The sequence below is a fragment of the Crassostrea angulata genome, chromosome 10 (genome assembly GCF_025612915.1).
Source record: "Crassostrea angulata isolate pt1a10 chromosome 10, ASM2561291v2, whole genome shotgun sequence".
Classification (NCBI taxonomy): Eukaryota; Metazoa; Mollusca; class Bivalvia; order Ostreida; family Ostreidae; genus Magallana; species Magallana angulata.
Window position 1 is genome coordinate 17,360,997 of NC_069120.1, and position 17,477 is coordinate 17,378,473.

Here is a 17,477-nt window from a genome sequence, read left to right on the forward strand (position 1 = left end):
GAAAATATGAGAGATTAGTTTCTTTTTATTATCATGCAAAAATGTTCATATTGATGTAATGTAGCGTCGATCGTCGCCCAGTCAAACAATTGTACACAGCGCCGAAGCACTGGAGCTCGGATTTCCTCTTCGGCTGGGCATATTTACCCTAAGATGCGTTCGTTTTGTTGACTTAGTCTGATACTTTTTTGGTGCCCTGATTGGCGAAAGCTGTGAAAATAAAAGAATTAATACAACAGCACTGTAAACATTTAAACTAATTATGGACAGTGTGTACACTCAGTATTAAAACACTTCCATCTTCTTCTTATCATAATTACTAGTATTCATAACCTACTGAACACGACAGAGAAAAGAATGATAGTACACATACTCTGACTATTTCAGGTAAAGGTGAGGCGGTGGACACGCGGGGGTTAGATCTTTTGGGTACCGGGTATAATATAGAGTACCGATCACAGGATGAAATCTTAGGATGTATTGGTAAGATAGGACTCGTGTCTACAAATCAATGAAGTCTCATCAGTATTCAACATGTAAAAAGTAGTTCGTTTTTTTAAATGAATGGCGAACAAGGTTCCATCACAATCTTAAAACGGTTTTTATTTTAACCACGTCAATATCAGAAATGTTGGAACATACCTTCATTTCTATTGGTATAGCTGAAGTTCGGTTCAGACGTAGAGGAGTTGGTAGGTTCCGGACAGTTATGTAGACATAGCAACGGCACACGCTTACAGTTCTCTAAATGAACGACGAATCTACAACAGTTCTCCGACATACTGCAACTCAATACCGGGTGATGCATGTCGATCATTGCTACATGCAGACCCAAAACCACATCCCATAGTCTAATGGTTCCATCTTTGGACGCTGTGAACGAAGGAAAAATTATAGATTCAACTGTAGATTCTTATTGCAGACGAAGATGTATGTTTTTCTTATTATATCCAAAAGGTAACTTGACACCGTTTAGTAAAAAAAGCAAAGTTTTAAAATATTTGTTTAAAAATATGTAATTCATTACCGATTCCATTGGTCATCATATTTAATGAGGGTATTGAAAGTTACTTTTCTGCTTCAAATGTAATCATCTTGTTCTTCTAAAAAGTTGAAAAAGTTAAACTACTGTAATAAATCTTACATGATATGACAAATTGTTCGTTGGACAGAAATTTAAGCGAGGTAATACATGACGTGTGGGTATTTAGTTTATGTATACACTCCCCACTGGATACCTCCCAAACCATGATGCACCCGTCGCTGGCCCCTGATATGACAGTGCTACTATCACTTTTGATGGTTACATTGATTACACATGTACTGTGCTCGACTAAGACCTGGAATGTATAACGATCACATGTGTCAACAAATTGGGAAAAGAAAGAGTAACACATCTGTCTCTATAAAAGTATTGTTCTTGCGTAATGTTCAGTTTTGACACGTGTGATAGTTCATGTGTACCTGTGTGAGTTTTCCAGTGGTAAGGTCCCACACCTTGCAAGATTTATCCTCTGACCCGGTCACAAGGTATTTGTCTCTGATATCACAACACATGCACGTGATCTTCTCCGAATGACATATCCCAGTGACCAAAGTCCCTGATTTCGTCTTCCAAACTCGTGCACTTGTTAAGAAGTCAAAAATACATTAAAGCATTAAAAACGTAAAAATTACATTAATTGTTACTTTTTTTCCACGACAGATCTCGTACCAGTTATCTCCCCTTGCTGTAACAAGAAGTTGACAGTCTGTAGATAAAATGAATGTAAATGCATGTCTGTCAAACGATATAAGAGTCGCTCCATCCTCAGCTTGCCACAAGTGGAAATGCCCCATAACATCGTAGGATAAAATTTGCATATCATTTTCTATTATCTTAATTTGTCGAACAAAACTGTCATGTTTCTGCAAAATATAGACATCTTCCATTAGAAAGCCAATTTTACTATAAAGGAAAGAAGAATTTATTTGTCATATACAGTTTCATATAAGTGTGCCACCCGCAACTTGACGACCATTGATAAGCATAAACTGGACTTTTATGGCAACATCATACCCAATTTGCAAGCATATGCAATAAAAGTCTTAGTCAGATTTAAAAATGGGAAATCAATGGCTAGAACAAGCTTTTTCTTCCGTTATCAAAGTTCGACAAATACCTCATAGTTTGTAATGACGATAGCCAGAGTCATACTCCAGACTTTGATTTTCCTGTCTTCCGCTGATGTGACTGTAAACGCACCATTAGAAGCAGGCTCTATGCTAGCAACAGCTCCGCTGTGACCAAGAAAGCTTTCTGAATAAGTATTTGTCTCCAGATCCCATAGCTTTACTTCGCCATCAGTACCCCCTAAAAGGCCAGATACATAAGCACAATGAAATTAAACATATTTTTGTACGTAGCCTTCTTTTTCTATTTAGCAAGACTAATTGATCATTAATCAAGGAATTAAATGTACTTTTAACACATTCGGCTTGTCCTAAGTTAACGAGAGAGAGAGAGAGAGAGAGATAACACTTAGTGAAATAAATAACGTTTGTTTTTTACCAAAGCGTTAAGGTTACATGTTATTTTCTTTACATTTTCTCGAGCAGACCTGCCTTAAAAGTTGACATTGATAATTTTGGCGAAACGCTTTTTATTAGAACTAAAAAATCCAAAAATTTGTAGGTTAAATTGAATATTTTTTTTATACATGTTACTTTATATTATAGAGCTCTTTGTCTGAGGAGATTTCTTTAACCTAACATAAGCTATGTGGTACCATCCAGCCCTCCTCAGGGAAATGAAATCGCCCATAACTAGTGTGTACCTGACATTCCGATTTTTCCATCACTCGTAACTGCCACACATGTTATCATGCATTTATGTTCGTCACTTTTGATGTGCTTTGTCATTTTGGGCAAAAAACTCCATAAATTTATCTTTCCCTGAAATGATAGCTTTGAAAATTAACAATAAATTTTGCTTTCATCAACCAAAAATAAACTATTTTATTATTATCGTTGTCAATTTGTGGAAAATATTTCACGCCAATTGCACATTCATGATTTGAAAATCCAATTCTTGCAACGTTTCATTGAGCATCATACCAAAGAACAAAGATACACGGAATATTAATATTAATTTGCAACATTTTCGATTTATTTGGAGTGAAGATGAAACAAAATTTAGCCGTTAATGGACAGTTAATCTTTAGATATAGGATTTTCACAACCTCGGATGCTGTGAAGATGAGCGACTGATCCTTGGAAATTCTGATATCCGTCACCGAGGAAGTGTGACCGTTGAAGACATCTAACAGTTCAGTGGTCCGAAAATTGTACAGGTAAATCAGGTTGTCCTGGCAGCCAGCAAACACGTGGTTACAGTTATTAGCCAGAGCTAAAGACCTTACCTTTAAGTATAACCAATCAATATTTCATTATGACTTGAATCTTTTCCTCCGATTTTCGAGAAATGGATATTAAATAGCAAAAAGAATATTCATTTGTGTTACAAAGAATACATCATACAACACAACTTTTCGGTTCCCATAACATTGAAGTATAAGATTATTTCGGAGGAAATACAGGAACACTGTTAATATCAAAGTTTCTGTTGTTACAAGTAGGATTCATTTTTGAATGCTCACCCATCCTTTGTGGCCTTTAAGTTGATGAATCCAAGACCCCGTGGTGAATGACAGTACATTTAGACTGCTGTCCTCGCAGCCTTTAAAATATTAAGGTGTAATCAATTTTTATATTACATCATATATTAATGAAATCAGTGATGGTTATGACAGAACATTAACTGATATTCCTATATTAAGAAAATGATTTTTTTATTTCCTTAAAACCTTGATACAAGTTATTCGGCTTCATTACTAGTTGTTTTTTTAGAGAAATGAAAATTTCTTCATTTTGTATGTCTATAAAAGATACTGGGTATAAGTAATACCTGCAAGCAAAAATGTATTATCCATTGTCAAATCCATGCAAGAAATTGGTGAATGAATATCATCCACCGACAGCAGTTGGACCTTTTCTTGCATGCACCAAACAATTATCTTAGTGTCACGAGATGCTGCAAGATACATATTAAATTAGTTATTTATTTTCTTATTCACATGTTTATCTTAAATTTACTTTAAAATATTTTTTATCGTGTAGCCGTAGTCACCCTTCAGATGTCCTCGCTTTTATTTTGATATTGGGATTACTTAATCGTTTTAATTGATAATTGATATTTTTGTTCATGCTTCAAGTGCTACAACTTCCATAGTTTACCTGATGCTAGAAGGTCAGCATTGCTATTCAGCTTCAATGCCGTCACAGCTTTCGTGTGTCCTTTCAGAACATCGATTCGTTTTCCACTCATGACTGAGAACACGACAATCGTTGTATCATCAGACCCACTTATTATGATGTCATCATCCGAGGTCATCGTCAGACAAAGAACAGCCCCAAGATGTTCTCTAAAAAGATTTTTAAAAATGTATGATAGCCAATCGCGTTTTATAACACATGTACAGGCTACACATACAAAGTTTTAAATACTGAAAAGTTATATTTTGCCACCTTTATTGTTATCCTGTACAGATTATTTACCTTATGACTCTAGTGCACAATCCTTCAGCAAATTTCCAGAACCTGATGGTGCAATCTTCTGAACCACTGATACAATATTGCTCATTGTGTGACAGAATAATGCATCTTACACTGCTTCTGTGGCCTGATTCAGACAAATTGAACTTTTAAAATACATCGAACTAGAATTAATCTGTTTTAAAGATTCAGAACAAGTAACGGGCAATAATATTTACCAGAAAACAACTTGAGCAACTTTTTGGATGGTACATGGTACATCGCAATATCAAGGAGACCATATGAACAGAGGATATGTTGATTATTGCGCAGTGGTGCGATAAGGTTGGCGCCATCTACACAATCCAATGAAGCAACAAGAGGCAGGTACGGACTGGGTAACCATGACGTCATAGGAATGAATAATGGCTCGCTATATGTATCACACCACTGCATACTTTGGGTCACAAGAGGTTCAACATATAATGGAAAATAGTCTGAAAAAATATTGAAAATATGATACATATTTTTTAAAGTTCATTGAAAGACATTTAATTTCTCTCAGGACATTGATCTTATAGATATTCATCACTCTTCTTACTGTATTTGCGTAATATTTTTTTTAAAGAAAACAAGAATATTTAATGGAATAAAATTAAAACTTTATCAATCTTTCAGCTTGAAATATCATAATTTATATAGGATATTTGATGTAAAGTTTTAAAGAGACCAAGAACGGAACCTATTACAACACAACTTCTAATCATAAATATGTACTTTACTGTTCTATAAACTATTAAATTAATGGTACAACCGCGTAGTTGATACATTCTACATGTGAAAAATTGCGATAAATAACTGTATGGTCTCTAGGGGTTCACGAGAATGCTTGACTTTAATGTCACCGATAATGTCACCTTTGATTTCTTTCAAGTAACCAATTAGCTCGTTGGCTAATTGTGTAGGTTGTCGCATCAGCACGGGGCATGATTTTAACAAGCAGTTATAAATCAGGAAGATTTCAGCATCAACGAGTCTGGACATGGCTAGTCGGAAATTCTGAAGAACCGTGTTTACTGACGAAGAATCGATCATTGACAGCAAATACTCAAAGTTACACAAGGTGTATTCCTTAAGACGTCTAGTATCACCTGCACATAAAAGGATTTACAGGTTAATTATGGCATGTGAAGGCAATGCCAATATTTTACAACGACATTGTTTTTAATAGCATCAATTTTGCACATTTAATTTGGTAAGGGACATCGCCATATTGTGGCGTTATATTTATCGCAATAAACAATAAAATCAATTATAATTCTATAAATAGTTTCCAAAAATTGTCACTTTACAGCATAGAGAAGTGAGTTAGAGGGTTTACTACGAATCTGTAAGTCATCGACTTCCGATGGGGATTTAAAAATTTTCACCTTTCCAAAAAAATTTTAAAACAATTTTTTGGTTAAAATTGTAAAATTTGAAAATTCCTAACTAGTGAAAGTATTTTAATTATAATGTACTTTAATATACTTTAATATCAACAGATTTCTCATACCATCTTAACTGTTGCTTTAAACAAATGTACTAATTTCGATCATCATTATCGATACTAGTATTCCGTTTCAAGTTTATTGTTTTTGTTGTTTTTAAAATAATAATTTTATTATCTGACTCCAGGCAGCAGGGTGATAACCTTTAGCTGACATCTGTGTACGTCGATAATGTTTAGAAGATGATATGTGAACGAAATATACGAAGTAAACATCAAAATATGTTATTATTGATAACTTTAAACAGAATTTTATATATTTTTTAAGCTTCATGAAACTGAATTATGATTCAAATTACAAAGTATCATAATACTATATAATATATATAAATCTAGTTTATGCAAATAGAGTAGTAATTTCGAAAATGATAATTGAGTTCAACTAACTCATTCAAATCGGTATCAATAGGAATGTAATACAAACGTTTTAGTTTTAATGAAAAAATCAATCCGATTTACATAAAATGACAATACCAATATCATAGAAATGTGATACAAACATTTTAGTTTTAAGTTTTAATGAAAATATCAATTCTATTAATACAGAATGAAAGTACCTGGCCTATATCATAACGAACAGGCTTTTCATTCTCAAAAATATTCAATTTTCCATAACCTTCCACTTCGTTAACTTATTCAAAACTTGTTAAACGTAAACCTTTTTTGTACTTTGATTTAAATAATACTTTACCAGTTTTAAAAATTAAATAGTCCTACAACCATTTATTTGAAAGAGTTTTGTAAATTTTCATATCGCTTACCTAATTGTAGAAGTTGTATCCAAAGTTCGTTAATTTTTCTTTTGTTATATTTTGTCTCGCTGTACAATAAGGGTTGATGACAAACGTATCTTTGCACATCCTCTTTCAATGTTGCATTCTCCTTAAGAAGAACTCGTTTTCCTTCTATCCACGTCTCCAAAAACAGTTCGGTTAGATCCGAGTGTATACCACAAATGCTGTCTACATTTGCCATGTACCTTCTTCGAATGATATCTTCCACAAATCCTTGCGACCAACAAAATACAACTTTTCTGTGCACATAACGTTGCGCTAGTAACAAACCTGAAACGAAGATGACAGAAAAAGTGTCAATACAAAGTATTAACTACAAAAACCAAAGATTTAGGTCGAAAAATACATACCTATCTCGTTTTTAAGGTGTATCCATATGTACCAAGGGAACCGAAAGAACTCGGAATTACTTGACCTTAAAATTGACAATGCAACATCATTGTTACAGGACAATATGTCTAAGAGTTCAGTTTCACTTAATCCAAGGTTTGATAGAGTGATATATCGACACACCGCTTCCACGATCTCACTACCAAATTTAAACTCCAGCTGGTCCAATTTTTTGTGCACTATTTCTTCATTCGAAATAGGAAAATGATTGTTAATAACATTGTTGTCCACGCGCTCGTCTTTCATGAGACAAAGCACATGTTGGAGTACAAATGGAGACGCTTTAAGAAGATGACTTACTATCAACTTTTCTTTATTTTTGGCAATCACTCTCTTGTGTTTTGAAAGTATAAACAATAAAGCATCTCGGATTCGCTCGCTTGTCCAACTCGGAAAAATTATCATGCTATCTACTACATTGTTTCTTTTGGCTTCAAGTTTTTGGAAAACGTAATTTCCGCTCGGTCTGTAAGAAATGATGAGATGAACTTTTGGGGGTAGTTTGACCGAAAACCAGTCAATCATTGACTGGTGTTCACCATTTACTAGGTTCTCTAAATTTTCAACGCCATCCAACATTATCACCAGATTGCGCTGGCCTTTGGAAATGCGGTTTGCAAGACCATAAAAGTAATTTGTGAGGTGGGAGTCATCATATTCATCAAGAGAAATGTTCTGTTGTAAAACAAAATTGAGTTGAACACAAATATCCCTCAAAATCTTCTGTTTATCTTTTGATTTAGGAGTAATTCCGATGAATCTTGGTATAAGTATTGTGTCTTTGCCAAAAAGTTCTCTTGCACGAAAACAAACTTTCGACAGAAAATGTGACTTTCCACAACCAGGATCTCCTTTTACAATGATAAGTTGATGTTCAGCCTTAGTTCCATTCATGAGTAGCATTTGTATCTTAGATAGGATAATCTCCAACCCACTTCCGTTATATACTTTTAGTAATTCATTGCAATGTTGTAAATGTACTAACGTTTCTAAGCAGAGTTCTCCTTTCTTCGTCGATGGAAAACAAAGCTTGGTCTTTTCGTTTTCATCAAATAAATCTCTCAGTCGCATGGCTACTGCAGCTGTCATGTTTTCTAGATAAGTTACATGTTCCGGATTTTCTGAAGAAACCTCAGAATTATTTGCAGCAATCGTAAAAGAAAACACATTTGTCCTGGGAACTTTTGAGTCTACCTCATATTTCAGATTGTTGAGTTTTTCCTGATTGGTTTGGTCCTCCTTATCCTTTTGAGAAAGGTCAGCCAAAGAGACTTTGTCATCTTTATCTTTGGTTTCTGACAAAATTATACATGAACGTTTAATGTCTTTAAAAGAAAAGCAAAAAATAAATAAATAAGTAATAAATAAAAAATAAAAAAAAGAAAGAATAAAAAATATTAAAGAAATATTAATTGATATCAAACATGTTACCGTCAATATTTCTAAAGATGAAAACTCCTTGTCTGCAGTTAAGTTTCAGAGCCAAAGCGACCTCTTGTTCAAAGGCTAAAAACGTTATATAACAAATATTTTTGAACATGTTCAGAGTTCATGAATAAAAAAAATTAAGATCATAGCGCTTAAAATTAACACAGAGAAAAAAAATAAAAGAAAAAATGAAAAAAACCAAAAACGGACTATTTTCACACCTGAAGTAAAAAATCTTTCTTGCTTTTGGATATGAACTTGATTTATATTTCCTTCGTCGTGGGCTATTTTGGCGCCATACTGAATGATGTCCAATAAACTTGAGTAAATAGATTCTTCTTCCACAGACTGCTGATGTTCCCTCTGATTGACACTTCAAGTTATACATGTACGTTTGTAATCTTTGAGATTCACATAAAAAGATAACCGTGGGCAAGCAGGAGAAATTGAGAAAAAAATTATTCGAACACAAATTTACATTTGACATTTATTTTCCGAATAATTACCACAGCTTTCTATTTTTGGAGACATCTTGGATTGGTTTCAGTTTATACAATGCAGGAACAGAGTATTCATCTTTGACGTACCATTCATCAAGTTGTCTAATGTCTATAAAGAAAACGAACACCCTTTTATGAACTGAAACCTTGAAAATCGAATGCACACTTGCACATATGAATACACTCAACCAATTTTTTTAAAAGATTGAATATTAAATCACCCACCTTTTCCACCTTCAAATGCCTCATTCCTAATATGTGTAAATTCGGCTTCGTCAAGGTAATTTGGCAATGGACATTTACCATACTTTGATCCAAGTAAGCACTTCAATAGAGAAATCTTATGATACAACCATAAGCAGGTATAATTTAACGAAATAAAGGATACTATAGTATCAATTATTCTTTTTTTTACTATAATTCACATCAACATCTGCAATTATCTTCTGTAGAGGTCGTGTATTTTTTTAAACCAAACAAGAAATAAAAATACACAATCATGAAAAACACAACGGCAAATTAATTGTAAGACACTGAAAGTAAGATGATGCTGCAACAGACAGCAACATGCCTTTAATATCGGCAGTATGTTATTCAAAACTATCTTATTTTTTTGTCTACGTTTATTGGGAATATATATGTACATGTATACAGGCACTGCATCAATATATAAAGTCTCATTCTGCAACAAAGGATTATAATTACATGTATTTGGTTCGTTTTACATTCAATGATGTCTCTTGCTTACAATAAAGAAAGGTCCGGATGATTTCCTGTGGCATTCTTCCAAAGTGGACATATGACGTTGAAACATGTGCGTGTTTTTGGCATGGTCAATCTGATTTGCATGATGAACGTCTACCCAGTGCAGGTCTATGCCGTATTTCAGGCAATGATACTGGAGAGTAGGAAATGTGTCTTTCAGAAGTGCCGCTCTTTCAACTTCAAACTCTGCGTTATCAAAATGCTTTATATCAATATTCTTTAAAAGTTAAAAAAAAAATAGCTAAAATCTAATTTATCTTAATTGAATGTTTCATTATGAGACAGTACTAATGATTTTTCCTTGAAACGTTGTTCATTATTCATATTTTCAAGAATACACCAATCAAAACTGTTTATTAGTTTAAAAAAAGTATTTAGGATTTAAACGAAGATAAACAACAGCCTTTGCATAATATTCGCATGATCTGTGTGTGTGCCATTGGTCATTACGTTTCATCATTAGTAAAACAAATATGATGTTAATGAAATACATGTTCAATGGTCCCCTTTAAGACTGTATGTTTTAAAATTCATTAGTGAAATTATGTACAAATTATTAAAAATTCAATAAAAAATACTATTTGCTCGAACCTTCCCCAATTGTGAATAACAACTTATATTTGGCTAAACAACATAAACATCATTCCTTGAAAGGAAATAAGGCTAGATCAAACTAATGGCAGCAGAGTGAAGTGCAATATCCATTAGACTGTTAGATATTATCAAATATTCATAATGTGAGAATATGCCAAACAAACGGGTATATAATGATCGAAAGCTATATATCACTTAATTTACAAAAGATGGGAATTCTTAGGATGTCTGAATTAAAAATAATTCATAAAGTGTATAATACTCTTTCTCTGAACCGACATGGGTGTATTAGATCAAAAACTTAATTTTTTTCATCAGCTTTATCACGAAGACAGAAATCAATAGTTTGTGATTATTAAACCAGCGAGGTAATTGAAAGATGGTATGCAAAAGGATTCTTATATAATCGCATTAACGAAATTACTGCGTGGTAGGCATACATCAAAGTGACGTGTACTTTAAGCAACCAATATATTCTTATTAACACAGACGAACAAATGCATTGATTTCAATAATTCTTTTTTGAAAATGGCGTATTGATAAAACTACAGAGAGCAAATTAAAGTTCATTCTTACCTGAATAATTGGAGCACACATAAATGTTGACCGTCTGTCTCGGTAACTCTGGGATGTCCTGTAGTTTGCCGGTTAGTATGTTCTGCACGGCTATTTTGTAACAAGCTCTTGGGTCCGTTGTTGCCATTTGATCTCTGTCATCATCCGATTCATAAAACTACCTAACAATTGAGAAACATCTTAATATATGTAAAATGAGAGTTAAAAAATCAAATAATATTACTTTTTAATTTTTCATTTAAAGAGATTATCAGAAGAAAATAAAAACTGTTCTTGTACAGGATTTCTGACCTCGGTAAAAAATCAAAATTCAAGTCGTTATTCATTAGAAGAACCCCGTGAAAATGAAACTTACTGTCAGTCCAGCACAGAACATCAAAGAACACAGCCTGGGCGTTGAATAGAGGAACAAGGATATGATATAAGCATCATCGTTTCTGTATAATGATTATTAATTGGGAATAAATGACACACAAAGGTGGAAATCGATCATACATTTCATTTCAGCCATCTCTCTGCCTGTAGATGAAAGACCCCGGTGTGATTTAATCCGCTTGTACACCTGATGGTACACGAGGAAGGGTAAGCGACAATGCCTGAATCACCAGTCTTGTTCACATCAATAGAAACTAAGACGCAGCGTGGTTGTTATGGATACTTGCTACAATCTCCGACTTATACTATACCTGTACAATATTGCTTTTCACACGCATGGTTCATATTGATACAGGTCTTTGCCTTTATTCACCATTAAGCGGTCTGGTAAATAATGTCAGACGTGCATAATTATGAATTAAATTCCATAAATGTACTCGTTCTTGTCTTAATTACATATAACAGAACTCTGTTGGAGCAGAACCCATGCGTGAGCATGATGATGAAATAATATGCTCTGACACTCTAATGACATGTATAGATATTGAAAATAATGTATGCAAATGTACTGGTACTTCATTTTATAAAGAAGGTGGTGAACGATTATGGTAAAAGGAATTGGTAAAGAGTGAAAACCAACGGGACTTCTCGATTGCCATCAAATCGAGTACAGGATAGAGACAGGCTGTGGTGCAGGGACGTGTTTATACTGCCTAAACTTTGTTGTTAAGTTGTAAAGAAGAAATTGAAGGGGTTTTCCGTAAAAGGGGACTAACTTCTTAAATCATGTTATGTACATTTCCATTCCATCAAAATCAAACTGCAAGAACTACCCTATTTACGTTTAATTACGACCAATATGTCTCGAATGCAGAATAAGGACTTATTTATTACACTCACCAGCTAAGTACATATACAAGTATATTACAGTGTGTACCTGTTTGAATTAGCAATAAGAGGGATTTAACACAGAAGAGGATCGACAATTTGTGGAAAATAATTAACATTGGTTAAATACGTAAGTAGAAGAGTGTGATAAGGTTGACGTTCTCCAGCTTTCGCCGAAGGTTTTAAGTTCTCAAGAACAGAGCGATGGAAATGAAATCCTCCATTGAAAAAAAGGTCTTTCATAATTGTTAAAATACGTTGAAAATGTTGAAAATTACATATTGTTGTATAAAAAATATGAGTGTACAAATACACTGATGAAGTGAATGAAGATACAAAACTTTCAGAGAAAAATACCGGTAAAGCGTGGAGACAATGCAGACGACTGGAGTAGATCTACCTTAGTTTGACATTTTCAAGCCATACGTCATAGATACTAAAGAACATACGTTTTGAACTAAAAGCTTAAATTAGCTTAAAAAAAGAAATTATCTATCTTGTTGAACAAGAACGAGATAACACCCTGAATTGACCCCACACGGCTAAAACAAGATAGGGAATCTAGCTCCCCAGAAGCATCAGCAAGAGACTTTAATCGAAGATAGCTAAAATTTGACGGTTTTCAAGTTATTTGAATTTTGCGTTCATATAAAATTATGTGCACTGAAAATAATTGAATTTCTAAGTATTTACAATTAAATGATGTTTTAAGGTAGTGAAGAATACTCAAGCATATTCAAAAAATATACAATAACCGATCTGAAATCTTCAAACGTCTAAATGTTTTAAAATTTTGAGATGCTGTCCCAACCATTGTTCTGCCCCAACACTCGCAATTGTTTCATTAAAACAGGACGAACATCTTCAATGCGAATCAAAAGAATTAACATTAGAGGAACTGCTAATTATTATTAACAAAATGGTCTTAATTAATACAGTAAATGGGGAGTATATTATATATTATTGCAATCCTACGTAATGAAAAGGACAAATAACAAAGTGTCTTCCTCGGAAATCTTTAACAACCCGACATATAACCAAACACAACAACAAACTAGGTACATGTTACAAATACGACTTAATTGTTATTTTGAAGGTTAATTAATCAAGGATTACAGCTCAAGATCAATGACAAAATCTTTTGCTACAACGAAGCAAAGACTAGAAAGAAACAACAGGACCAGCTCTAAGCAGAATGTCACTATTAACAGACCTGAAAGTAACGAGGAATACAAGGCATTGACAGAAAAAACTAGCCAACAAACCAAAGCAACATGCTGTTGAACAAGATTTCTACATAATAAATAAACTACAAGATTAATTGTAATCATCCGATTGAGATACAAAATATATGATAGCTTTCAATCCAGCTCTAAATATTTTGTCTTATCGAAGCATGCAGTGTGCTAAACGAAAAAAAAAAACAAGACTTTCTTATGGGGGTTCAGAAATCTTTCATTTCTTTCCTTTTGCTTATAATCTTATAATTGTACTATATCAAACTGAAGTGACAAAATGGTATCGATTTATTCAAATGTAGTGTACCTATTCATATTATGCTACCTATGTACAATCATGTACAGTGTATAGTAAACTTAAGAACTGGAAAAATTGTTTTAAAAAGTATCAGTTAATGATAAATGATTGCACGTAAGACGGAACGGGGGCATATTTAACGCATTAATTCCTCAGCTTATCGATATCAAAGTTAACCTTCAACTTTGACCTATGCTGTGATCCGTACAACGAAGTACAAAAAGATAAGATAGTGGTTCCACATATCTCAATCTAGTACATTTTGATAATACGGCATTAGTATTCAGAAATGACTCCATTTCTAGTAGCCGCGTTTCATCTTCTCTTGGCCGGTACATCATGCCAGGCTGCTTTGACTGAACTCGATGCATATTCTTTGCAGGGTAAGATTTAAATAAATTTTTAGAAATATCTAAAAGACACACATGCTTTAATCAAATATCAAATCAACACATTCTTGACTTGATTGACAAGCGGCTATTCTTCATAATTATTATTATTATTCATTTTACCGGATATTTTGAAATCAGTTCTAAATTTCAGCTATAATTCATTTCTTTTAGAGTTCGATAAACTGGTTCGCCAGAACCTGGTGTTTATGGTGGTAGATCGAGTCAACGGTACCATTTCCGAACAGAGACAAATGCAGCATGACTGTGCAAGTCTTGTCAACCATACGGCGGATAACTGTAAATCTTGTGAAAGGTAAGAGAAGGCGTTTTATTAAGGGGTCGTCATAATTTTTCATGGTCAAAGATACATACATATTCACAATGAGTTCATTTTGGCATTATGCTTTTTTAAAATCATTTACATGAAAATAAATGTATACATGTGTGTATCTTTTGTTCTTAAATTGACTAAATCTTTTGTGAAGAATACTGCTATTGCTGAATTCATTAATAGTATTAGTTTATTTTCACAATAAAAATTCTAACGTGATAATCATGATTAGTGTTAATAATTCATATTATAATTTACTTGTTTTCATTATTTTTCAGAGCACAGTATGTATCATCAGAAGATAGTCGTTGAATGAATCTCGATTCTGATTATAACTCTTGACGCAAAAGACAGGGTATCCCGTATAACCATCCTCGCTAGCCAAGGGTTTACGATCTACTCCGCTCCTCTACAACGAGCGGAGTAGATCGAAAAACATCTTCTTAAGTCAAGAGTTTCTTATCCGAACCCTTGGCTAGCAAAATTGCGTTTAACAAGCAATATCTTGTTTGTCATTTAAAACAACATGATTAATTAATGACTACATGTATATTTCATTTTCATTGGCATTCTGATCGAAAAGACAATAGTACTACACATACTAGCTAGTACTGAAAAATATTCCAAAACTTTTCTTCCGCGTAATTTTGCTTCCATAGCTTCATTACAGCGGCGTACATAACCATTTAGTTAATGTAATAATATAAAAATTCATCTTTTATTTAAACGGTACACGCCAATTTTTTCTCAAGCCACACCCCAACAAACCACCAAGTCGGCAATCCTCTTGAGCAGGTGATACCCATAATTCTCGAGCCAACTGTTTCCGCGGGAAAATTTTTGGAACATGTCGCAAACACTGTGGCGTCACCAGAGAGCCTCAAGTTACTGGGGAAAAAAGCAACAAAACTTGTAAATGATATTGGAAGTGTAGCACAAAATGCTGGAAGCTCTCTGCTTGGTATGTCAAAATTATTGTCAGTTTGCTGTTTTCATGTTCATCAATAGACATGTATATTTTATGCAGCGAGCGAAACTTTATAAAATTGTTAAATATAACAGACGGTGCCAAAAGCGCATACTATTCATCAATAAACGGTCTCAAAGACTTTGGTAACAAATTAACATCTCTTACCTCCGACATCGGAACCTCTTTGAAATCCGCCGCGGGAAGCCTGGATCACCTATTCACTGACCAGATCGGCGGGTCCCTGTCAAATGTCGGCACCGGTTTAGTGGACGGGGCTAAAGACGTGTGGGGTAGCATCTCTAGCGGAGCCACAGACGTGGCCAACAGCATATCAAGCGGAGCTAAAGACGTGGTCAACACTATCGGGAGTGGAATTAGTAGCATTGGTCACAGCATTGGTCGTAAGTATAGACAGAAAGAGAGCATTGTTTCAATTAGTGTCATGTATTCGTACATTGGTATTGTCCTTTCTGACATATACTATTATTCAAATAATATCTGCAATATGACTTCTCAGATATTATTTGAAAAATAATACATGTCAGAAAGGACAGTATTTAACTTTGTCAACATGACATCATAAATTGAAACGGTTTTGTGTTTAATTACACATACAAGTATATTGCCAATCAACCGTCCGAAAAACTTAGGAAAATTCAGTTTTAGAGGTCATGTTTTATTTCCTTAACGTCTTAGAGTCTTTCCATTAACTTTCTTTAATTGTTAGACATCTTTGGAAGAAAACGCTCCGCCTGTCCCGACTGTGATAAGATCAACAGTCAAAACGGAGACGAGATAGTGTCCAATGGTGAGTACATTAATTAAGTACTCGTACTGTAGCATAAAGTAACAGGCGTGTGTATGTATCAAATCGTTGTTCTTTGCCTAAAGTTTATTGGCAAAATCATATTGCATTCCTCAATCAAAACTGTTAGTGTAACATTTATCACTCAATTTATCAATTCATTACCTTGAATAAAAGGGCTGATATAATAACATTCTGTAATATACATTCAATGCAATAAACACCAGCAACTTCATCAATTTAATTGCAGCTGGTGCCGCGGTTAACGCTTTGTCTAGCATACAAAATATATTTGAATTCCGTGTGTCTGTAAAGCATTTACATGTATTGCTTGTTAATTGTAATACATTAAATAGTGTGTGGGTCCGACTTCATGACTCGCCACAATGCCGTCCTCACTGAAATCAACCACATGAGAGATATATATTCAGCTGCTGTCAACACCACTATTATACAAAAGGTGAGGTAGAGGTAGTACTGTTCGAAATGTCTATCCGAAAATTCGTTGTTATAATCGCAGATACGTGTATACATGCACCGTCCATCTAAGGGCAGCGTAGAAAAATATTTCCCTCGCAAAAATTGTTCTCGACGACTTCTGGCTAAGTCTCAAACGTAATTTTTTTTTAAATTTTCAAAGCACATGGATATTCAGAAGTTTTGTCAAAGTGTAACTCCAATATTTGCGAAAAACGTACATGGCAAAGAAATTTCTTTTCCAGGTTGAATATGACCCAACCTCCATTGATGTCACTCATGGAGTGCAGTTCAAGGTCGTTTATATCACGTACTCGGTTAACGGACATAGCAGACGATACAGGCCCGCCTCACCCCTCCGACTCACGGACCTCCCAACCATGGCCGAGGGGGTATCCATGGAAATCTATGAATCCTATATATAATCGAGTCCCATCATTTGATGTCCTAGTGATTTTTATGTTAAAAATGATTCAATATTAGTAAAATAATATTTGAATAAAACTTACAAAAGGAACAATACAGTATGATTTTT

General features: G+C 34.1%; 2 protein-coding genes across 4 annotated transcripts; one reads left to right on the top strand and one right to left on the bottom strand.

Annotated features, from left to right (window-relative positions):
* Nucleotides 1-5: 5 nt before the first annotated feature.
* LOC128165032 (protein qui-1-like) lies at nt 6-11,924 on the bottom strand. Of its 3 annotated transcripts, XM_052829225.1 has the most exons (25): nt 11,664-11,924; nt 11,524-11,557; nt 11,169-11,329; nt 9,982-10,184; nt 9,459-9,558; nt 9,240-9,342; nt 8,955-9,106; nt 8,737-8,811; nt 7,266-8,600; nt 6,883-7,185; nt 5,490-5,723; nt 4,812-5,069; nt 4,597-4,720; nt 4,276-4,463; nt 3,947-4,072; nt 3,639-3,718; nt 3,222-3,401; nt 2,817-2,934; nt 2,163-2,353; nt 1,715-1,908; nt 1,465-1,627; nt 1,145-1,340; nt 643-873; nt 374-501; nt 6-210 (listed from the first exon to the last, which is right to left on the bottom strand). In XM_052829225.1, exons 3-25 carry the CDS (start codon nt 11,293-11,295, stop codon nt 82-84), a joined length of 4,938 nt encoding a protein of 1,645 aa, XP_052685185.1. In that variant the 5' UTR covers nt 11,296-11,329; nt 11,524-11,557; nt 11,664-11,924; the 3' UTR covers nt 6-81. The 3 variants fall into 3 exon arrangements, with proteins under 3 accessions (XP_052685185.1, XP_052685186.1, XP_052685187.1); XM_052829226.1 differs by lacking the exon at nt 3,947-4,072 and having other exon boundaries at nt 11,524-11,924; XM_052829227.1 differs by lacking the exons at nt 6-210; nt 374-501 and adding an exon at nt 1,028-1,103 and having other exon boundaries at nt 738-873; nt 1,239-1,340; nt 11,524-11,924.
* Nucleotides 11,925-14,191: 2,267 nt separating this feature from the next.
* LOC128165044 (uncharacterized) lies at nt 14,192-17,462 on the top strand. The gene is made up of 7 exons (XM_052829242.1): nt 14,192-14,350; nt 14,531-14,672; nt 15,443-15,651; nt 15,753-16,061; nt 16,388-16,468; nt 16,822-16,925; nt 17,188-17,462. Exons 1-7 carry the CDS (start codon nt 14,257-14,259, stop codon nt 17,365-17,367), a joined length of 1,119 nt encoding a protein of 372 aa, XP_052685202.1. The 5' UTR covers nt 14,192-14,256; the 3' UTR covers nt 17,368-17,462.
* The last annotated feature ends 15 nt before the right edge of the window (nt 17,463-17,477 follow it).